Below are 22606 nucleotides of genomic sequence, written 5' to 3'. Positions count from 1 at the left end.
TTTGTCTTGGAATGCTGATGCTGGAAGCATAGCCTTCCTAGATTTGGAAATATTCAAACAGGGAGACCTACTGACAGGATTGGTTTTATACTGTTAGACAGCTGTCACCAGGGGCAGACTGACCATTGAGCCACTCGGGCACTGCCCGAGGGCCCTGGGCCACTAGGGGGGCCCATCAGGGTTGCCAGCCTCAGTAAAACCAGGGACAGTATGTATAAATCTGTGTTTTTTTTACATCTGTCTGTGTATACTGTGTGTACATGTATGTGTATACTGTGTGTGTGTATACTGTGTGGCCCTATAATCTCTGATTGCCTGGGGGCCCCATAATCTCCTATTGTCCGGGGGCCCCATGAGTTATCAGTCCGCCCCTGGCTGTCACCATCAGCCTTGGCTATCTAATGTCCCCAGAGGACAGTTCATTGGTCTACGGAGGAACTGTACCCTGGATTCGGACTACTCTTCACAGGCGAATGTATTGGCTGACCGCTTTGTGCAAAAGGGTTACCCCGGGGAGCAGATAACAAGTGATATGGACAAGGTGTGGGATTTAGATCGTGCTTCTTTAGTTGCCAATTCAGATAAAAATGAGAAACCCAAGGGCGACTTTGAATATAAAATTATCCTTGGTTACAACATCCAACACAAAAAGTTTGAGAGGATTGTCACGAGGGACTGGGATATTCTTAAAAAGGACAGTGTTTTGGGCACAGTATTGCCCTTACGCCCGAGATTCGTTTACAGAAGACCCCCAATGTTAAGGGACATTTTAGCACCTAGTGTTCTGTCCACCAGATGTTTTATACTGGTTATTTGTACCTGTGTTGTTAAATGGACATGCAAAATGTGTAATTTACTTAAGACAATCATATGTGGTGTGCAGGATCCATCTAGTGTTCCTTTTTTGGTATTGCTGCAGTTCTGTTTAATTGTTTATTGTATGTGTAAATAAGGAAGGTGTCAGCAAGCAGGGAATTCTGGGTAGAATCTTAACAGGAAGTGAACCATCCACCATTCTTTTTAACACATTGCAGGAAGCAAGTCATGTCTTTCTCAATCTATCGCCATCACCCCTTAGAGAACTTAAAAAGTAAGTTTTTATTATCTCATCTTGTACTGTATATCGTTGTTTATGCAATGTAAGCTGTATTGTATGCAATATTATACTTACTGAAGTCTATTTCTGTTATTTGTAGTTTCACCTGGCTTGTTCTAATAAAACTGAGATCAAAGTGTAGCGCTGGTAGATTTATGATCTACCGTCTGATAGGTAAATTTAGTGAATTGCTCGTTAGGGGGAGTTAGATTTGCCACTGTTCCACCTTGGCTGACGTTGCGTGTGGTTCCACACTGACCGGTGGGTGTCGCTGTTACCATTGGCTGGTGTTGGAAGGGCAACGTGTCAAATCGTATGGATGCTTCTCTGTCCCGGAGACAGTTCGGTGGAGGTGGTCCTCCGAGTTGAATTCTGGGAGAGGGTATTTATGGGATAGACGCCATGTTTTGGGGTTCATTTTCAGCCACCTGCTGGCCCTCCTGGCCAACAGGTATGCGTTAGAGTGCTACCTCGTGGTCCTCCGTTCCGGAGGCCCGCGCAGCTGCGGTGCGTGGGTGGGCCCAGAAGCATGTCTGTGGCCTACCACAGCAGCAGAGGAACGATCCTGAGCTGTCTATCCAGAGTGAAGAAGCTGGACAACCGAGGAGATCCCAGGGGAGGACCCGTCATGGAAGGATCATGCAGAGTGCTGGTCTGGAGAGGGGCCTGGTGACTCGGTTGGAGGACGTATCCTAAAGTAGTTCTACAGTATAGTACTGCCGGGTTGGCTTAGAGGTCCAAGTACTGTGTCTGACATTCACTGCAAAAATTAATACATCCTGTGGCAGAGGATCGTACGGGTTTATTTCAAGCAAGTCTGTGGCAGAGACTTTTGTTTCCTGCTACGTACTGGCTGCTAGACAAGTGAGAGAGGCCTATCCAGGCGAGCAAAGACTGTGTCCCACAAGGGGATTACATCCGATTACAATATTCAACTTTAAAGGACGTTCTCAAGAATCCTAAAGAAAGGTATTTGAGCTTTCCTGCAGTTTCCCTCCTGCCTCTTTCCTGCTACTTCCTTCGTTACTTGGTTCAATAAAGCATTGAAAACGTACTCAAGTGTTGGTGCTTATATCGTCCAGAGGTAAACTCAACGGAACCCTAGACCCTAGACTAGTGAAACAGGGGTGTCGAGAGTGAAGGTAACAAGCCCGCTTAAACCAGCAGCTCCATCGAGAGTTATTGCTACAAAAGAAATATGGTATCTACAGTTATTGGGATAAGAAGGTTTAGCTACCTGTCCCAGAGACAGAACACCTAGTGTAGTGGATCCCCCCCCGATAAAACAAGAAAACAGGATTTTCAATTTCCTGTCAGGCTTTTATGCCTGCAGGAAATGTACAGCATGTAAAAAATGCAAATTAAAAGGAGAAAGGATTTCACAGCATCTGTTACGAATTAGAGTTATCAGATTAAAAACTTTATCACGTGCAATACAGCTGGTGTGGTTTACATGTTGCAGTGCGATTGCGGACTCCAATATATAGGTGGAACCTCTAGACCTATGGGAGTCCGCATATCCGAACATGTAAATAATATCAAATGAGGATTAATTACACAAAACGTTTTTATACATTTTTGAATTTTTCACGGCAGGAACAGCAAATGTTTACAGTTTTGGGGTATAGAGCGAGTAAACCCACATTGGAGAGGAGGAAATTTTATTAGGCAGCTAAGCCACCTCAACTGTTTTATATCCAACAGGTAGTTCTTATCATATTTTTTATATTTCATTTATTATCTTTTATAATAGAGATGTTTTTCAGTAAATATAGGTGTATCTGTATTTGATATGTATGTTATTTGTTTATTGCAGAAATGGCAGCGGGATTAGACTTCCGTTTTGATCTTATTATTTTTTAACACGTAACGTTTTAGATTCATGCACTTACCCATATTGAAGTGTATTATGCTTTTGTTTTATAACAATGGCTGGTAGGTAGATAGTACTAGGAGGTGTCCCCTTTAGTTTAGTGAGACCTAGAGATACATTGGACTTCCGGTCCCCCTAACGTTTGTAGGGATATTCCCTACATTCAGGTGTTGATAGGAGTAAGTTGAGCATCGTTCGTTTACCATGGAAGTTCCTCTGACTTCCACTGTTTATAGCCTTCGCTGACACTCTCCGTTAGCCTAAAAGACGCTGGGCGACTGTCAAGCTCCACCCCTCGCTGACGAAGTCCAATCAGGACGTAACGCCGCGTACGGGGGGAGGAGCTTACACACGGACGTCACCTGCTGCCATACTCTGCTCGGAGCTCACTCGATCTGCGATCGCGGTGTTGTGTATTCACACGCTATGTGCTCATGAGCACTTTTTATGTCTACAATGTTTTTCAATAAACTTATGGAGCAATGGCGTCCCTAGGGGGGTGGCAGAGGGGGCCCTGACCCCCCCAACATTATGCTGTGCCCCACCATGTGCCCCCACCCATAAAAAAAATTTTTTTTTTTTTTTACAAAAAATCAATGTCTAAGAGGGAGAGAGTCCCCAGTCAGCTCCTGCGTGTGATTCCTCCCCCCTCCCTCTGCTCGCTGACACTGCATAATGCGAGCGCTCACACAACCACGGCCGCCTGATCTTCTTCACCTGCATCCTCATTGGCAGGGAGAAGAGCGAGTTGCAGGAAGGACTCCACCAGGACTCTCAGTTACTGAAAAAACAGACTGATTTCTCCCGTCCTTAGGACAGGAGGACCAGCCTGTAAATTCCAAGAGATGCCAGACCAGCGCTGTCAATAGCAGGGGCAGGACAGCAAGAGGGGGCTGGGGAACCCCACAGTGGCAGAACACCAGGGCCCGGAGGCAAGTCAGCCTTTGCAACCCTGATAGTTCTCCCACTGCTTTGGACCCTTATATTTTCTTGGTATGCTGGTGACATATATCTCTTGTTTTCTGCCACCCTGGGGGGCCCCAATACAGTAGGAAGGGAGCTCACTGCAGAACATGTGAAAGAACCCGTTGTGGGGTGGTAGTAAAGGGCCCCAGGAGATATTTATATATCTATATATATCTAAATATATATATCTATCTATATATATATATATATATATATATATATATATATACATTTTATAGTTGCCCCCCTACATTTGTCCCTGTCCCCCCATGTGCCCCCCTAAATATGAAAGCTGGAGACGCCACTGTTATGGAGTAAACTTGTGGAGTGCACTTAGATACCTTCATTTTTTATACACATATGGGAACGATCTTCACCCTGCTTATATCCATCATTTCTGCCCTGGATGTCCGTATCTGTGATATCTTCCTGTGGGACAACTATACTATCTGGCTCCACTGAGGACCTTCAAGATACCATCAGGAATTGCAATTATCCCTGTGGGGACACATGTGAGCTTGACCTTGTGTTTACATAGGTCCACACTATCTGGTAAGCGCATTTTTGTATATTTGGGTGAAGCTGATTATGACTGAATACATCATTGGAGCCAATACATTGTTTCTCTGCTGTAAGGATATCTGACAGGAATATAACCTAGATGTGCATTGGACTTTTTTTTATTGGTTTTATTTGCTTCAGTTTTATGAACATTTGTGCTGCACTTACCCCATCTTTTTTATATGATTTTCAGGCATATGTGATTACCTTAAGTGTTCAGCTTGCATTTATTTTAGCCTTTGTATTGTTTGCGCTGATTGCTCTACATTTTACAGATCAGATTTGTTGATAAATATTCAGATGACTTCCAGGTTGTTGGCCAACAAGAGGCACATCTTTGTGTGGATGGACATTTGTGGAGACTTAACCAACACGTACAGATGATCTGGCAGCTTGGGGTTCAATCGTTGGTGCTGAATTTCATTTAAAGCCAATTAATGGTGGTATATGGATGCCAGGAATAAACATGAGGGTCTGGACCCAGTTCTTACTCCTGTCACCTAAAAGATGGATGTAGGACTTGAAGACTTGACTTCAGCCAATGAAGCACAAAATGTGGTGTTGGTGGGTCAGGGGGGTGGGGTTCACAACACAAGGTAGAAGCCACCCGAATCTAGATGTCCACATGAAATTAAAGGGGAAAAAAAACAAAGACAGAGAACCAAATGATCATCTCAAGTTCCCCTTTCATCAGGGCTTATGCCGCGTACACACGATCGGACTTTCTGGCATACTTGGTCCGGCAGACTTTCTGACGGACTTTGTCTGCCAGGTGCGCCGGACTTTAAAACGGATGGACTTGCCCACACACGACTGGAATTTCCGGCGAGCTAGGTCCGCCCGTCTTTCCGACGGACTTTCGCTGGAGTTACGGCGGACTTTCAGAATGAACGGACTTTCCCACACATGGACAAGTCCGTTCATTTTGAACGTGACTCAGGTGCGACGGGACTAGAAAAGGAATTCAATCTTACCGCTTTTATCGGCGAGATTGACACCTTGTGAGCCCCACCGCGGGTCATACCAGGCCCTTAGGTCTAGTATAGATTTTAAAGGGAAACCCCCCTACGCCAAAAAATCGGCGTGGGGTCCCCCCTAAAATCACTACCAGACCCCGATCCAAGCACGCAGCCTGGCCAGTCAGGAAAGGGGGTGGGGACGAGTGAGGCCGCATGCCCTCAACATGGTGGGTGCCTTGGGGGAGGGGGGGCCCTGCGGGGCCCCCCCACCCCAAAGCACCTTGTCCCCATGTTGATGAGGACAAGGGCCTCTTCCCGACAACCCTGGCCGTTGGTTGTCGGGGTCTGTGGGCGGGGGGCTTATCGGAATCCGGGAGCCCCCTATAATAAGAGGGCCCCCAGATCCCGGCCCCCCACCCTATGTGAACGAGTATGGGGTACATGGTACCCCTACCCATTCACCTAGGGAAAAAGTGTCAATAAAACACACTACACAGGTTTTTAAAATAATTTATTAAAAAGCTCCGGGGGGGGTCTTCCTCCAGCTTCGGGGGTCTTCTTCCGGCTTCGGGGGTCCCTCCGGTTCCTTTTCTCCCGGTGTTCCAGTTCTTCGGTCGGCTCCTCCGCTGTCTTCAGGCCGCTCTCTTGCCAGCGGAGGTCCGGACTTCTGGGCTTCTTGGCTTCTTGTCTTCTTCCCTCTTCTCTTCTCCAGATGTTGACACGACGGTCTCTCCGGCTGGACTGCTCTCTGAGGGCTCCGTTGTGACTTATATAGGCGGAGACCCCGCCCCCTTATGATGTCACAGTCCCTGGGCATGCTGGGACTGTGATGTTTTAGGGGGTGTGGTCAACATCACCCGGCGTGGGGTCCCCCCTAAAATCCATACCAAACCCCGAAGTCCGGATCGGGGTCTGGTATGGATTTTAGGGGGAACCCCACGCCGTTTTTTCGGCGTAGGGGCTTCCCTTTATAATCCATACCAGACCTAAGGGCCTGGTATGCCCCGCGCTCGCCGCAATAGGAAAGTTTGTTTTTCCTATTGCAGCGAGCGCGAAATGCAATACACTGCCCTCGCGTCGTATCTGGTCCGTTGGACCAGCATACACACGAGCGGGCTTTCCATCGGACCAGCACACAGACGAGCGGACTTTCCGCCAGAAACTGAGTCCGATGTAAAGATTTAAAACTTGTTTTAAATCTAGGTCCGGCGGGCTTTTGGGAAAAAGTCCGCTGGAGCCTACACACGGTCGGATTGTTCGGCGGACTCTGGTCCGCCGGACCAAGTATGTCGGAAAGTCCGACCGTGTGTACGCAGCATTAGGCTTAATTAATATCAGGGTTGGTTTTATGTGAACTCTATAGAACCTCTTGGAGGACAATTCCATCAGAAGAAATAACCATGCCAGCTCATTTGATAGAGATTCTGGCATCAGGAGTGGCAATACAGTTGCTGGTACATATTTAAATAACAATAGTTCTGGCACTTCTGATACCAGGATTTTCATTACAAGTCAACTAAGATGGCACAGTTATTATTCCAAAAGGGAGTGTCCTCCAAGAGGTTCTACAGAGTCCATTTAAGAATTTCTGACATTAAATAAACATGGTGGCCACCATTGTTCTTCCTCCTGTAGCGCTGGTAAATTTTAATTTACCGCTGATAGGTAAATTTAGTGGGTCACTTATTAGAGGAAGTTAGATTTGCCTCTGTTCCAGCTTGGCCAACGTTGCGTGTAGTTCCACATTGTGCCGGTGGGTGTCGTTGTCACCATCGGCTGGTGTTGGAAAAGCAACGTGTTGAAGCGGATGAGTGCTCCTCTGTCCCGGAGATAACTCGGTGGAGGTGGTACTCCGAGTTGCATTCTGGGAGAGGGTATTTATGGGACAGACGCCATGTTTTAGGGCTCGTTTTCAGCCACCTGCTGGCCCTCCTGGCCGACAGGTATGCACTAAGAGTACCACCTCGTGGTCCTCCGTCCCGGAGGTCCACGTCGCTGCGGCGTGTGGGTGGGCCCAGAAGCTTGTCTGGGGCCTACCACAGCGGCAGAGGAATGGTCCTGAGCTGTCTATCCTGAGGGAAGCCGAGTAGATCCCAGGGGAGGACCCGTCATGGAAGGATCATGCAGAGTGCTGGTCTGGAGAGGGGCCTGGTGACTCGGTTGGAGGACGTATCCTGAAGTAATCTTACAGTATAGTACTGCCGGGTTGGCTTAAAGGTTCAAGTGCTGTGTCTGACTTTCACTACAAATCAATACATCCTGTGGCAGAGGATCGTACCGGGTTTGCTTCAAACAAGTCTGTGGCAGAGACTTTAGTTCGTGCTACGTGCTGGCTGCTAGACAAGTGAGAGAGGTCTATCCAGGCGAGCAAACATTGAATCCCACAAGAGGAGTGTTTTCAACCACAAGTGATCAATCCCAGAGAAATGTTCTAAAGAATACTAAAGAAAGGTATTTGAGCTTCCCTGCAGCTTTCCTTCTACCTCTTTCCTGCTACTTCCCTTGTTCGTTTATTAAAGCATTGGAAAACCTACTCAAGTGTTTGGTGCTTATATCGTCCAGAGGTAAACTCAACGGAACCCTAGACCCGGTGCCGGTGAAACAGAGGGGAGCAGAGTGAAGGTAACAAGCCCGCTTAAACCAGCAGCTCCACCGAGAGTTATTGCTACACTTCTATCAACAACAAAGGATTATGGAATTTTAAGATGATTGCTTGGCATTTTTAATACCTCATGTGGAATACAATCCATGTTATGTCTCTTGTGGTTCTCCTTTTCTAGAACCAAATTGTTTTTCTTCTGCGGAATGATAGGACTGATATTTTAACCGGTTTGGACTAAGCTTTGTACAATATACTAAGACCTCTATTCATCTCCTGAGGAAGTGGACACACGGTCTACGAAATGTGTTGAGAACGAGAGCTCCTCCCACCACTGTTGCATCGCCATTGTTACTCTTTTGACATTTTATGGTTGTTGATGCGGGTGACCCTTAAAATCAACAGCTGTAGATGATATGAATTTGGTGGAGTCGAGTAAAGGAGTTTGAATATATAATGTAATCAACCAATATTTTGTGTTTTTATATAAATATATTAATAAACTTGGTACATTTTAACACTACGGTATTGTGAGACTGTGTCCTGTCCCTCGTGTCCTGTCCCTCATGTCCTGTCCCTCGTGTCCTGTTCCTCGTGTCCTGTTCCTCGTGTCCTGTCCCTCGTGTCCTGTCCCTCGTGTCCCTTGTGTCCTGTCCCTCATGTCCTGTCCCTCATGTCCTGTCCCTCGTGTCCTGTCCCTCATGTCCTGTTCCTCGTGTCCTGTCCCTCGTGTCCTGTCCCTCGTGTCCCTTGTGTCCTGTCCCTCGTGTCCTGTCCTTCATGTCCTGACCCTCGTGTCCTGACCCTCGTGTCCTGTCCCTCGTGTCCTGTCCCTCGTGTCCTGTCCCTCATCCCTCATGTCCTGTCCCTCGTGTCCTGTCCCTCGTGTCCTGTCCCTCGTGTCCTGTCCCTCATCCCTCATGTCCTGTCCCTCGTGTCCTGTCCCTCGTGTCCTGTCCTTCATGTCCTGTCCCTCATCCCTCATGTCCTGTCCCTCGTGTCCTGTCCCTCGTGTCCTGTCCTTCATGTCCTGTCCCTCGTGTCCTGTCCCTCATGTCCTGTCCTTCATGTCCTGTCCCTCATGTCCTGTCCCTCATCCCTCGTGTCCTGTCCCTCGTGTCCTGTCCCTCGTGTCCTGTCCCTCATGTCCTGTCCTTCATGTCCTGTCCCTCATCCCTCATGTCCTGTCCCTCGTGTCCTGTCCCTCGTTTCCTGTCCCTCGTGTCCTGTCCCTCATGTCCTGTCCTTCATGTCCTGTCCCTCATGTCCTGTCCTTCATGTCCTGTCCCTCATGTCCTGTCCTTCATGTCCTGTCCCTCGTGTCCTGTCCTTCATGTCCTGTCCCTCGTGTCCTGTCCTTCATGTCCTGACCCTCGTGTCCTGACCCTCGTGTCCTGTCCCTCATCCCTCATGTCCTGTCCCTCGTGTCCTGTCCCTCGTGTCCTGTCCTTCATGTCCTGTCCCTCATCCCTCATGTCCTGTCCCTCGTGTCCTGTCCCTCGTGTCCTGTCCTTCATGTCCTGTCCCTCGTGTCCTGTCCCTCATGTCCTGTCCTTCATGTCCTGTCCCTCATGTCCTGTCCCTCATCCCTCGTGTCCTGTCCCTCGTGTCCTGTCCCTCGTGTCCTGTCCCTCGTGTCCTGTCCCTCATGTCCTGTCCTTCATGTCCTGTCCCTCATCCCTCATGTCCTGTCCCTCGTGTCCTGTCCCTCGTTTCCTGTCCCTCGTGTCCTGTCCCTCATGTCCTGTCCTTCATGTCCTGTCCCTCATGTCCTGTCCTTCATGTCCTGTCCCTCATGTCCTGTCCTTCATGTCCTGTCCCTCGTGTCCTGTCCTTCATGTCCTGACCCTCGTGTCCTGACCCTCGTGTCCTGTCCCTCGTGTCCTGTCCTTCATGTCCTGTCCCTCATCCCTCATGTCCTGTCCCTCGTGTCCTGTCCCTCGTGTCCTGTCCTTCATGTCCTGTCCCTCATCCCTCATGTCCTGTCCCTCGTGTCCTGTCCCTCGTGTCCTGTCCCTCGTGTCCTGTCCCTCATGTCCTGTCCTTCATGTCCTGTCCCTCATGTCCTGTCCCTCATCCCTCGTGTCCTGTCCCTCGTGTCCTGTCCCTCGTGTCCTGTCCCTCGTGTCCTGTCCCTCGTGTCCTGTCCTTCATGTCCTGTCCCTCGTGTCCTGTCCCTCATGTCCTGTCCTTCATGTCCTGTCCCTCATGTCCTGTCCCTCATCCCTCGTGTCCTGTCCCTCGTATCCTGTCCCTCATGTCCTGTCCTTCATGTCCTGTCCCTCATCCCTCATGTCCTGTCCCTCGTGTCCTGTCCCTCGTTTCCTGTCCCTCGTGTCCTGTCCCTCATGTCCTGTCCTTCATGTCCTGTCCCTCATGTCCTGTCCCTCATCCCTCATGTCCTGTCCCTCGTGTCCTGTCCCTCGTGTCCTGTCCCTCGTGTCCTGTCCTTCATGTCCTGTCCCTCATGTCCTGTCCCTCGTGTCCTGTCCCTCGTGTCCTGTCCCTTGTGTCCTGTCTGCCATGTTCTGTTCCCCATATCTTGTCCCCTTGTGTCCTGTCCCTCATGTCCTGTCTCCCATGTTCTGTCCCTCGTGTCCTGTCCCTCATGTTCTGTCTCCCATGTTCTGTCCCTCATGTCCTGTCCCTTGTGTCCCGTGTCCAGTTCCCCAGCATTCTGTCTTAAATGACCCATCTCCTGTCCCTCTTGGTCTGTCCCCCTGGTATCCTGACCCTCATATCCATTCCCCCATCACCTGTCCTGTCCCCCAGCATTCTGCCCCTCATGTGCTGTCCCCCATATTGTGTCCCGGCTCTCATGTCCATTTCCCCTTATGTCCTGTCCCCGATATCCTGTCCCTTATGTCCAGTCTCCCAGCATTCTGTCCCTCATGACCCATCTCCGGTCCCTCATGTCCTATCCCCCATAACCTGTCCTGTCTTTCAGCATTCTGTCCCTTATCTCCTGTGCCACATGTCCTGTCCCCCCCCCCGTCCCTCATGTCCTTTTCCCCATATTGCGTCCTGTCCCCCCATATCCTGACCCTCATGTCCTGTCCCCCCTGTCCCTCATGTCATGTTCCCCCTATACCTCATGTCCCCCCTGTCCCTCATGTCCTGTCCCCCCCACACCTCCTGTCCCCCCCATACCTCCTGTCCTGTCCCCCCCATACCTCCTGTCCTGTCTCCCCCATACCTCATGTCCTGTCCCCCCCATACCTCATGTCCTGTCCCCCCCATACCTCATGTCCTGTCCCCCCCATACCTCATGTCCTGTCTCCCCCATACCTCATGTCCTGTCCCCCCCATACCTCATGTCCTGTCCCCCCCATACCTCATGTCCTGTCTCCCCCATACCTCATGTCCTGTCCCCCCCGTACCTCATGTCCTGTCCCCCCCGTACCTCATGTCCCCCCCATACCTCCTGTCCTGTCCCCCCCATACCTCCTGTCCTGTCTCCCCCATACCTCCTGTCCTGTCCCCCCCACACCTCCTGTCCCCCCCATACCTCCTGTCCTGTCTCCCCCATACCTCCTGTCCTGTCCCCCCCATACCTCATGTCCTGTCTCCCCCATACCTCCTGTCCTGTCCCCCCCATACCTCCTGTCCTGTCCCCCCCACACCTCCTGTCCCCCCCATACCTCCTGTCCTGTCTCCCCCATACCTCCTGTCCTGTCCCCCCCATACCTCATGTCCTGTCTCCCCCATACCTCCTGTCCTGTCCCCCCCATACCTCATGTCCTGTCCCCCCCACACCTCCTGTCCCCCCCATACCTCCTGTCCTGTCTCCCCCATACCTCCTGTCCTGTCCCCCCCATACCTCATGTCCTGTCTCCCCCATACCTCCTGTCCTGTCCCCCCCATACCTCCTGTCCTGTCTCCCCCATACCTCCTGTCCTGTCCCCCCCATACCTCATGTCCTGTCCCCCCCACACCTCCTGTCCCCCCCATACCTCCTGTCCTGTCTCCCCCATACCTCATGTCCTGTCTCCCCCATACCTCATGTCCTGTCCCCCCCATACCTCATGTCCTGTCCCCCCCATACCTCATGTCCTGTCCCCCCCATACCTCATGTCCTGTCTCCCCCATACCTCATGTCCTGTCCCCCCCATACCTCATGTCCTGCCCCCCCACCTCATGCCCTGTCCCCCCCCATACCTCATGTCCTGTCCCCCTCCATACATCATGTCCTGTCCCCCTCCATACCTCATGTCCTGTGTCCCCCGTTCCTTATGTCCTGTCCCTCATGTCCCATCCCCCCCCATACCTCATGTCCTGTTCTCCCTGTCCCTCATGTCCTGTCCCCCCCATACCTCATGTTCTGTCCCCCCTGTCCTTCATGTCCTGCCCCCCCCATACCTCATGTCCTGCCCCCCCCATACCTCATGTCCTGCCCCCCTGTCCCTCATGTCCTGTCCCTCATGTCCTGTCCCCCCCATACCTCATGTCCTGCCCCCCCTGTCCCTCATGTCCTGTCCCCCCATACCTCATGTCCTGCCCCCCCTGTCCCTCATGTCCTGTCCCCCCCATACCTCATGTCCTGCCCCCCCTGTCCCTCATGTCCTGTCCCCCCATACCTCATGTCCTGTCCCCCCTGTCCCTCATGTCCTGTCCCCCCCATACCTCATGTCCTGTCCCCCCTGTCCCTCATGTCCTGTCCCCCCCATACCTCATGTCCTGTCCCCCCTGTCCCTCATGTCCTGTCCCCCCCATACCTCATGTCCTGTCCCCCCCCCCCATACCTCATGTTCTGCCCCCCCTGTCCCTCATGTCCTGTCCCCCCCTGTCCCTCATGTCCTGTCCCCCCCATATCTCATGTCCTGTCCCCCCCTGTCCCTCATGTCCTGTCCCCCCCATACCTCATGTCCTGTCCCTCATGTCCTGTCCCCCCCTGTCCCTCATGTCCTGTCCCCCCATACCTCATGTCCTGTCCCCCCCCATACCTCATGTCCTGTCCCCCCCATACCTCATGTCCTGTCCCCCCCATACCTCATGTCCTGTCCCCCCCCCATACCTCATGTCCTGTCCCTCATGTCCTGTCCCCCCCTGTCCCTCATGTCCTGTCCCCCCCATACCTCATGTCCTGTCCCCCCATACCTCATGTCCTGTCCCCCCCCCATACCTCATGTCCTGTCCCCCCCATACCTCATGTCCTGTCCCCCTGTCCCTCATGTCCTGTCCCCCCCATACCTCATGTCCTGTCCCCCCCATACCTCATGTCCTGTCCCCCCCATACCTCATGTCCTGTCCCCCTGTCCCTCATGTCCTGTCCCCCCCATACCTCATGTCCTGTCCCCCCCCATACCTCATGTCCTGTCCCCCCCATACCTCATGTCCTGTCTCCCCCATACCTCCTGTCCTGTCTACCCCATACCTCATGTCCTGTCCCGAGTACCTACTCTAATTCCTTATGGGTGAAACGCGTTGGTGAGTGCGGTATGTGGGGTGGACACGGAATGTATGAATTATTCCCTTTGGATTTCATGGAATAAAACAATATGAAGAAGATAAGATGGACGGAGACGCTCGCCTTTTTTTTTTTTTGTGTTTTAAAAAGGTAAATTTAAAAAAATATATATTTAAATCGGATTACAAATTCCAAATCAATGAATTGGGGAATCACAGAACTTCCCGACCCAAACGCTCCACTTCACAGATCCCAGCTCTGAGCTCCCATCCCCCGCACACACTCTACTCACTGCAGGACGGTCACCGATGTGGACAGATATCCCCAAACATTGCCGAAAACAGCACCGAACTGCAAGAGAAGTACAACGTTACATTGTATATACCGGACCCCGGGGGGGGTCACCTCCATATATTATATACAGTGATGGGAGAGGAGCAGCAGGACAACCCTGAAGTCATCATTCTTCTCCTCCAGACCTGGAGTCCAGGGTTCAATCCCCACCACACAGGTCTACATGTCCTTCCTGTGTGTGCGACTTCTTCTAATAAAATGAAATAAAGCTACAGAATTCTAGAACTACCCGAGTGTGTCCGCTATGGTATATGTCAGAGCTATATACATGCAGTATACAGTATATACAGCAGTGTCAATGAGCAGCCAATAATATCTTCTCCCTATAGCTGCTTATATCCAGATCTCTGATTGGAACCCAAAATGTACAAAATCCCAACAGACACAGAAAGGGTTAATCTGGAGTTTTCCTTTAACAATCCCATCCATTCCACCAATCACTGCTTCAATTACTGAGCCAACACTGCCATCTAGTGGTGGAGGAGAGGGAGTGCAGCCAAAACTAAATCGGGTGGCTCAGTGATCTCTGTACAGCACTGCGGTATATGTCAGAGCTATACAAATATATAATAATAACAATAGTGTGTGACTGTGGGGGGAAGGGACATTAGAGTGTAAGCTCCTCTGTATAGAGACTGATGTGACTGTGGGGGGAGGGGACATTAGAGTGTAAGCTCCTCTGTATAGAGACTGATGTGACTGTGGGGGGAGGGGACATTAGAGTGTAAGCTCCTCTGTACAGAGACTGATGTGACTGGGGGAGGGGACATTAGAGTGTAAGCTCCTCTGTACAGAGACTGATGTGACTGTGGGGGAGGGGACATTAGAGTGTAAGCTCCTCTGTATAGAGACTGATGTGACTGTGGGGGGAGGGGACATTAGAGTGTAAGCTCCTCTGTACAGAGACTGATGTGACTGTGGGGGAGGGGACATTAGAGTGTAAGCTCCTCTGTACAGAGACTGATGTGACTGTGGGGGAGGGGACATTAGAGTGTAAGCTCCTCTGTATAGAGACTGATGTGACTGTGGGGGAGGGGACATTAGAGTGTAAGCTCCTCTGTATAGAGACTGATGTGACTGTGGGGGGAGGGGACATTAGAGTGTAAGCTCCTCTGTATAGAGACTGATGTGACTGTGGGGGAGGGGACATTAGAGTGTAAGCTCCTCTGTACAGAGACTGATGTGACTGTGGGGGAGGGGACATTAGAGTGTAAGCTCCTCTGTACAGAGACTGATGTGACTGTGGGGGAGGGGACATTAGAGTGTAAGCTCCTCTGTACAGAGACTGATGTGACTGTGGGGGAGGGGACATTAGAGTGTAAGCTCCTCTGTATAGAGACTGATGTGACTGTGGGGGAGGGGACATTAGAGTGTAAGCTCCTCTGTATAGAGACTGATGTGACTGTGGGGGGAGGGGACATTAGAGTGTAAGCTCCTCTGTATAGAGACTGATGTGACTGTGGGGGAGGGGACATTAGAGTGTAAGCTCCTCTGTACAGAGACTGATGTGACTGTGGGGGAGGGGACATTAGAGTGTAAGCTCCTCTGTATAGAGACTGATGTGACTGTGGGGGAGGGGACATTAGAGTGTAAGCTCCTCTGTATAGAGACTGATGTGACTGTGGGGGAGGGGACATTAGAGTGTAAGCTCCTCTGTATAGAGACTGATGTGACTGTGGGGGGGAGGGGACATTAGAGTGTAAGCTCCTCTGTACAGAGACTGATGTGACTGTGGGGGAGGGGACATTAGAGTGTAAGCTCCTCTGTATAGAGACTGATGTGACTGTGGGGGAGGGGACATTAGAGTGTAAGCTCCTCTGTATAGAGACTGATGTGACTGTGGGGGAGGGGACATTAGAGTGTAAGCTCCTCTGTATAGAGACTGATGTGACTGTGGGGGAGGGGACATTAGAGTGTAAGCTCCTCTGTACAGAGACTGATGTGACTGTGGGGGAGGGGACATTAGAGTGTAAGCTCCTCTGTATAGAGACTGATGTGACTGTGGGGGAGGGGACATTAGAGTGTAAGCTCCTCTGTATAGAGACTGATGTGACTGTGGGGGAGGGGACATTAGAGTGTAAGCTCCTCTGTATAGAGACTGATGTGTGGGGGAGGGGACATTAGAGTGTAAGCTCCTCTGTATAGAGACTGATGTGACTGTGGGGGAGGGGACATTAGAGTGTAAGCTCCTCTGTATAGAGACTGATGTGACTGTGGGGGGAGGGGACATTAGAGTGTAAGCTCCTCTGTACAGAGACTGATGTGACTGTGGGGGGAGGGGACATTAGAGTGTAAGCTCCTCTGTATAGAGACTGATGTGACTGTGGGGGGGAGGGGACATTAGAGTGTAAGCTCCTCTGTACAGAGACTGATGTGACTGTGGGGGGAGGGGACATTAGAGTGTAAGCTCCTCTGTATAGAGACTGATGTGACTGTGGGGGAGGGGACATTAGAGTGTAAGCTCCTCTGTATAGAGACTGATGTGGGGGGGAGGGGACATTAGAGTGTAAGCTCCTCTGTATAGAGACTGATGTGTGGGGGAGGGGACATTAGAGTGTAAGCTCCTCTGTACAGAGACTGATATGACTGTGGGGGGAGGGGACATTAGAGTGTAAGCTCCTCTGTATAGAGACTGATGTGACTGTGGGGGAGGGGACATTAGAGTGTAAGCTCCTCTGTATAGAGACTGATGTGACTGTGGGGGAGGGGACATTAGAGTGTAAGCTCCTCTGTATAGAGACTGATGTGACTGTGGGGGGAGGGGACATTAGAGTGTAAGCTCCTCTGTACAGAGACTGATGTGACTATGGGGAGGGGACATTAGAGTGTAAGCTCCTCTGTATAGAGACTGATGTGACTGTAGGGGGAGGGGACATTAGAGTGTAAGCTCCTCTGCACAGAGACTGATGTGACTGTGGGGGAGGGGACATTAGAGTGTAAGCTCCTCTGTACAGAGACTGATGTGACTGTGGGGGAGGGGACATTAGAGTGTAAGCTCCTCTGGTACAGAGACTGATGTGACTGTGGGGGAGGGGACATTAGAGTGTAAGCTCCTCTGCACAGAGACTGATGTGACTGTGGGGGAGGGGACATTAGAGTGTAAGCTCCTCTGTACAGAGACTGATGTGACTGTGGGGGAGGGGACATTAGAGTGTAAGCTCCTCTGTACAGAGACTGATGTGACTGTGGGGGAGGGGACATTAGAGTGTAAGCTCCTCTGTATAGAGACTGATGTGACTGTGGGGGAGGGGACATTAGAGTGTAAGCTCCTCTGTATAGAGACTGATGTGACTGTGGGGGGGGAGGGGACATTAGAGTGTAAGCTCCTCTGTATAGAGACTGATGTGACTGTGGGGGAGGGGACATTAGAGTGTAAGCTCCTCTGGTACAGAGACTGATGTGACTGTGGGGGAGGGGACATTAGAGTGTAAGCTCCTCTGGTACAGAGACTGATGTGACTGTGGGGGAGGGGACATTAGAGTGTAAGCTCCTCTGGTACAGAGACTGATGTGACTGTGGGGGAGGGGACATTAGAGTGTAAGCTCCTCTGTATAGAGACTGATGTGTGGGGGGAGGGGACATTAGAGTGTAAGCTCCTCTGTACAGAGACTGATGTGACTGTGGGGGAGGGGACATTAGAGTGTAAGCTCCTCTGTATAGAGACTGATGTGACTGTGGGGGAGGGGACATTAGAGTGTAAGCTCCTCTGTACAGAGACTGATGTGACTGTGGGGGAGGGGACATTAGAGTGTAAGCTCCTCTGTATAGAGACTGATGTGACTGTGGGGGGAGGGGACATTAGAGTGTAAGCTCCTCTGTACAGAGACTGATGTGACTGTGGGGGGAGGGGACATTAGAGTGTAAGCTCCTCTGTACAGAGACTGATGTGACTGTGGGGGAGGGGACATTAGAGTGTAAGCTCCTCTGTATAGAGACTGATGTGACTGTGGGGGGGGGACATTAGAGTGTAAGCTCCTCTGTACAGAGACTGATGTGACTGTGGGGGGAGGGGACATTAGAGTGTAAGCTCCTCTGTATAGAGACTGATGTGACTGTGGGGGGGAGGGGACATTAGAGTGTAAGCTCCTCTGTATAGAGACTGATGTGACTGTGGGGGAGGGGACATTAGAGTGTAAGCTCCTCTGTATAGAGACTGATGTGGGGGGGAGGGGACATTAGAGTGTAAGCTCCTCTGTATAGAGACTGATGTGACTGTGGGGGGAGGGGACATTAGAGTGTAAGCTCCTCTGTACAGAGACTGATGTGACTGTGGGGGGAGGGGACATTAGAGTGTAAGCTCCTCTGTACAGAGACTGATGTGACTGTGGGGGAGGGGACATTAGAGTGTAAGCTCCTCTGTATAGAGACTGATGTGACTGTGGGGGGGGGACATTAGAGTGTAAGCTCCTCTGTACAGAGACTGATGTGACTGTGGGGGGAGGGGACATTAGAGTGTAAGCTCCTCTGTATAGAGACTGATGTGACTGTGGGGGGGAGGGGACATTAGAGTGTAAGCTCCTCTGTATAGAGACTGATGTGACTGTGGGGGAGGGGACATTAGAGTGTAAGCTCCTCTGTATAGAGACTGATGTGGGGGGGAGGGGACATTAGAGTGTAAGCTCCTCTGTATAGAGACTGATGTGTGGGGGAGGGGACATTAGAGTGTAAGCTCCTCTGTACAGAGACTGATATGACTGTGGGGGGAGGGGACATTAGAGTGTAAGCTCCTCTGTATAGAGACTGATGTGACTGTGGGGGAGGGGACATTAGAGTGTAAGCTCCTCTGTATAGAGACTGATGTGACTGTGGGGGAGGGGACATTAGAGTGTAAGCTCCTCTGTATAGAGACTGATGTGACTGTAGGGGGAGGGGACATTAGAGTGTAAGCTCCTCTGCACAGAGACTGATGTGACTGTGGGGGAGGGGACATTAGAGTGTAAGCTCCTCTGTACAGAGACTGATGTGACTGTGGGGGAGGGGACATTAGAGTGTAAGCTCCTCTGTACAGAGACTGATGTGACTGTGGGGGAGGGGACATTAGAGTGTAAGCTCCTCTGTATAGAGACTGATGTGACTGTGGGGGAGGGGACATTAGAGTGTAAGCTCCTCTGGTACAGAGACTGATGTGACTGTGGGGGAGGGGACATTAGAGTGTAAGCTCCTCTGGTACAGAGACTGATGTGACTGTGGGGGAGGGGTCATTAGAGTGTAAGCTCCTCTGTACAGAGACTGATGTGACTGTGGGGGAGGGGACATTAGAGTGTAAGCTGCGACACCCACCAGCTTGGTTACCTCTCGGGATATCGTGGTCTCCAGTTGGCCGTCTCCTCGGATTGTCCCGTCAGTGGAGTGGAAGGCGGAGATGGCGAGTCGGGCCGGGAATGTTCTAGCTTTCAGGAAACACATAAATGTCACATTTTATGGGTGGAAAACACTGAGCCTCTATGATTGAAATAACTGAAATCCAATGAATGAAAAGGGGTGGGGCCAGGGACAGTCAGGATGTGGGCGGAAAGAGCTAGATGATGCTGGATGTCCTCCAGCCAGGAAATGAGGCGGGGCTCTGTCTGACTTGCTGCAGCTTCTAATGCACATGGTGAGACGCTGTCAGAAACCATGAACCAGACCCAGACAGAAGTACAGTAAAATCACACTTGTTTATTAATAAAAATAAAAAGGTAAATAGAGTAAGCGTAGTCAAAGCATAGCCAGAGTTCAGTAACCGGATCGGGTAATCAGCCAGGCCAGAGTCCAGTAACCGGATTGGGTAATCAGCCAGGCCAGAAGTCAGGGATCCAAGTGGAGGAACAGCAAGCAGGATGTGGAGCCAGAAGGGATGTCAGCAAAGCCAGTCTTTAAACAGGAACGCAGGAGATGGTTTCTTGTGATGTGACCAAGGCGAAGGCAGGAATGAAGTGAGCTGGAGATCTTTAAGTAGGTGGGACTGACGAGCAGATCCACAACAGCTGGTTAACTGTGGAGCTTGCAATTAGCCGACAGCTGAGCGGCCAGATCAGAGAAGGAAGGGCTGAGCCAGCACTGACAGTACCCCCTCCTTAACGACCCCTCCCCCTCAGAGGATCACCAGGCTTGAGGGGAAAACGTCTATGGAAATCACGGAGAAGGGCAGGAGCATGTACGTCCGAGGATGAGATCCAGGAGCGCTCCTCCGGACCGTACCCCTTCCTATGCACCAGGTACTGTATGCACCCACAGAACCTACGGGAGTCAACAATGGATTGTACTTTATACTCCTCTTGGTTCTCAACCTGTATAGGGCGAGGACGTCGCACTGAGGTGGTAAAGCGGTTGCAGACTAAAAGTTTTAATAAGGAGACATGAAACACATTTGAGATGCGCATACTAGGAGAAAGGTCCAACGTGTAAGCCACTGGGTTAATCCTGCGAAGGATACGGAAAGGCCCAATAAACCGAGGTGCAAACTTCAGTCAGGGAACACAAAGTCGGAGGTTGCGAGATGAACAGCCAGACTCTGTCCCCAACCTGGTAGGAAGGCGCAGGCAGGCGTCTGCGGTCAGCATGGAGTCATTACCTATTATCATTAGCATGACGCAAAGCCTCCTGGACTTGTGCCCAAGTGGAACGAAGACCACTGAGATGCTCCTCTAGCGCAGGAAAACTCTGCGGAACAAATGAGTCAGACAACATGGAAGGTTGGAAACTATAATTAGCCATAAATGGGGACAATCGGGAAGCAGAATTCAAGGCACTGTTGTGAGCAAACTCAGCCCACGGTAATAGGTCTGACCAGTTGTTGTGATGGTCAGAAATATAGCAACGTAGGAATTGCTCCAAGGACTGGTGGCTCGTTCAGCAAACTGAATTCCCAACTTCCCAACTTCCCAAGGCTCACCAAAACCAGGACACAAACTGACTACCCCTGTCCGAGACAATCACCTTGGGTAGCCCATGTAAGTGAAAGATCTCCCGAGCAAAAATGGAAGCCAGTTCTTTAGAAGTGGGCAACTTCTTAAGTGGAATACAACGACACATCTTTGAGAACCGGTCAACCTCCATAAGGATAACTGTGTTGCCTTGGGAGTTGGGCAACTCGACAATGAAATCCATAGACAGGTGGGTCCAGGGCCTCCCTCCATTGGGTATGGGTTGTAGGAGGCCCACTGGAAGGTGTCGTGGAGTCTTACTCTGAGCACACACGGGACAGGCAGCTACGAAGGCAGTTACATCAGCACATAGACTAGGCCACTAGAATTGTTGGGAAATGGCCCAAACGAGTTGATTCTCACCAGACTGGCCAGCTGTCTTTGGAGAATGGTAAGTCTGGAGCACGGCAGTACGGAGACTCTCTGGGACAAAGCAGCGGTCACAAGGTTTCTCAGGAGGAGCATGGACCTGAGCAGCAAGAATTTTGTCACCCAAAGGAAAAGTAAAACTGGTGCGAACCGTAGCCAGAATACGATCAGGCGGAATCGCAGGAACCGGAACTGACTCCAACTTGGAAGTGGAGGAAATTTGTCGTGACAAGGCGTCAGCCCTTACATTCTTAGTAAGAATGAGACAATGTAATTGAAACTTGACAAGAAAAGAGCCCATCGCGCCCTTCTGGGAGAGAGGCGTTTAGCCTCAGACAAGAATGTGAGATTCTTATAGTCAGTAAGAATGAGAACCGGCACAGTGGTACCTTTGAGGATATGTCTCCATTCTTTCAGGACTAAAATGATTGCCAACAGCTCTCTATCACCAATCTCGTAATTGCACTCCGCAGGTGACAATTTCTTGGAAAAGTAGCCACAAGGATGCATAGCGCTCTCAGAGGTAGGACGTTGAGACAGAAGGGCGCCAACTCCAGTCTCAGAAGCATCAACCTCAAGGATAAAAGGTAACGTAGGATCAGGATGTGCCAACACAGGAGCAGAAACAAAGGCAGCCTTGAGACTCTCAAAGGCCTTAATGGACTCCGGAGACCAACTCTGTGGGTTACCATTCTTTCTGGTCATATCGGTCAGGGGCTTGACCAGAGACGAGAAGTTACGAATAAACTTCCGATAATAGTTGGCAAAACCCAGGAAATGCTGCAGAGGACGTAAACCCACGGGTCGAGGCCACTGTAGGACTGCCGAAAGTTTCTCTGGGTCCATCGAAATACCAGCAGTGGAAATGACAGGAATTTAACCTGTTCCCGATGGTACTCGCACTTCTCCAGTTTACAATAGAGATTGGTCTCTCTTAATTTCTGAAGCACACAACAGACATCTGTGTGGTGGCTCTCCAGGGACTTGGAAAATATGAGGATATCATCGCGATAAACCACCACACATAAGTGCAACAAATCCCAGAGGACATCGTTAATAAATTCCTGGAAAACTGCCGGGGCGTTACAAAGGCCAAAAGGCATTACGAGATACTCATAACGGCCTGTTCTGGTATTAAACGCAGTTTTCCACTCGTTGCCCTCCTTAATCCTCACGAGATTGTAAGCCCCTCTCAGATCAAGTTTAGTGAAAACTGTTGCTCCCTTGAGGCGGTCAAATAACTCTGCAATCAACGGGATCAGATAGGCATTCTTATTCGATAAACGATTGAGACCCCTATAATCAATACAAGGTCTCAGTTCACTGCTCCTCTTCTTCACAAAGAAGAGACCAGCACCAGCAGGAGATGAGCATTTGCGGATGAAACCCGGAGAAAGTGCGTCTGCAACATACTCCTGCATGGCTTTATCCTCCAAGACAGACAAAGGGTAAACCCGGCCATGAGGGGGTATGGCACCAGGTTGAAGGTCAATTACACAATCATAGGGCCAGTGTGG

At 50.7% G+C, this 22606-nt stretch overlaps 1 protein-coding gene across 8 annotated transcripts in view; it reads right to left on the bottom strand.

Moving 5' to 3' along the window:
- Positions 1-22606, bottom strand: part of LOC141145694 (mucin-13-like) — a 76996-nt gene that overhangs the window by 19552 nt on the left and 34838 nt on the right. For 6 of the 8 annotated variants that reach the window (XM_073632560.1, XM_073632565.1, XM_073632562.1 and 3 more), the window contains 2 exons: positions 19096-19205; positions 13754-13812 (listed from right to left, as the gene is read on the bottom strand). In XM_073632560.1, the coding sequence (XP_073488661.1) occupies positions 13754-13812; positions 19096-19205 (169 nt within the window). The remainder of the gene's footprint in view (positions 1-13753; positions 13813-19095; positions 19206-22606) is intronic. The other 2 variants (XM_073632561.1, XM_073632566.1) reach the window with 1 other exon arrangement.

Source organism: Aquarana catesbeiana, linkage group LG05 (genome assembly GCF_042186555.1).
Source record: "Aquarana catesbeiana isolate 2022-GZ linkage group LG05, ASM4218655v1, whole genome shotgun sequence".
Classification (NCBI taxonomy): domain Eukaryota; kingdom Metazoa; phylum Chordata; class Amphibia; order Anura; family Ranidae; genus Aquarana; species Aquarana catesbeiana.
Note: the sequence above shows the minus strand (reverse complement) of the source record. Positions and strands in the feature narration are given on the sequence as shown.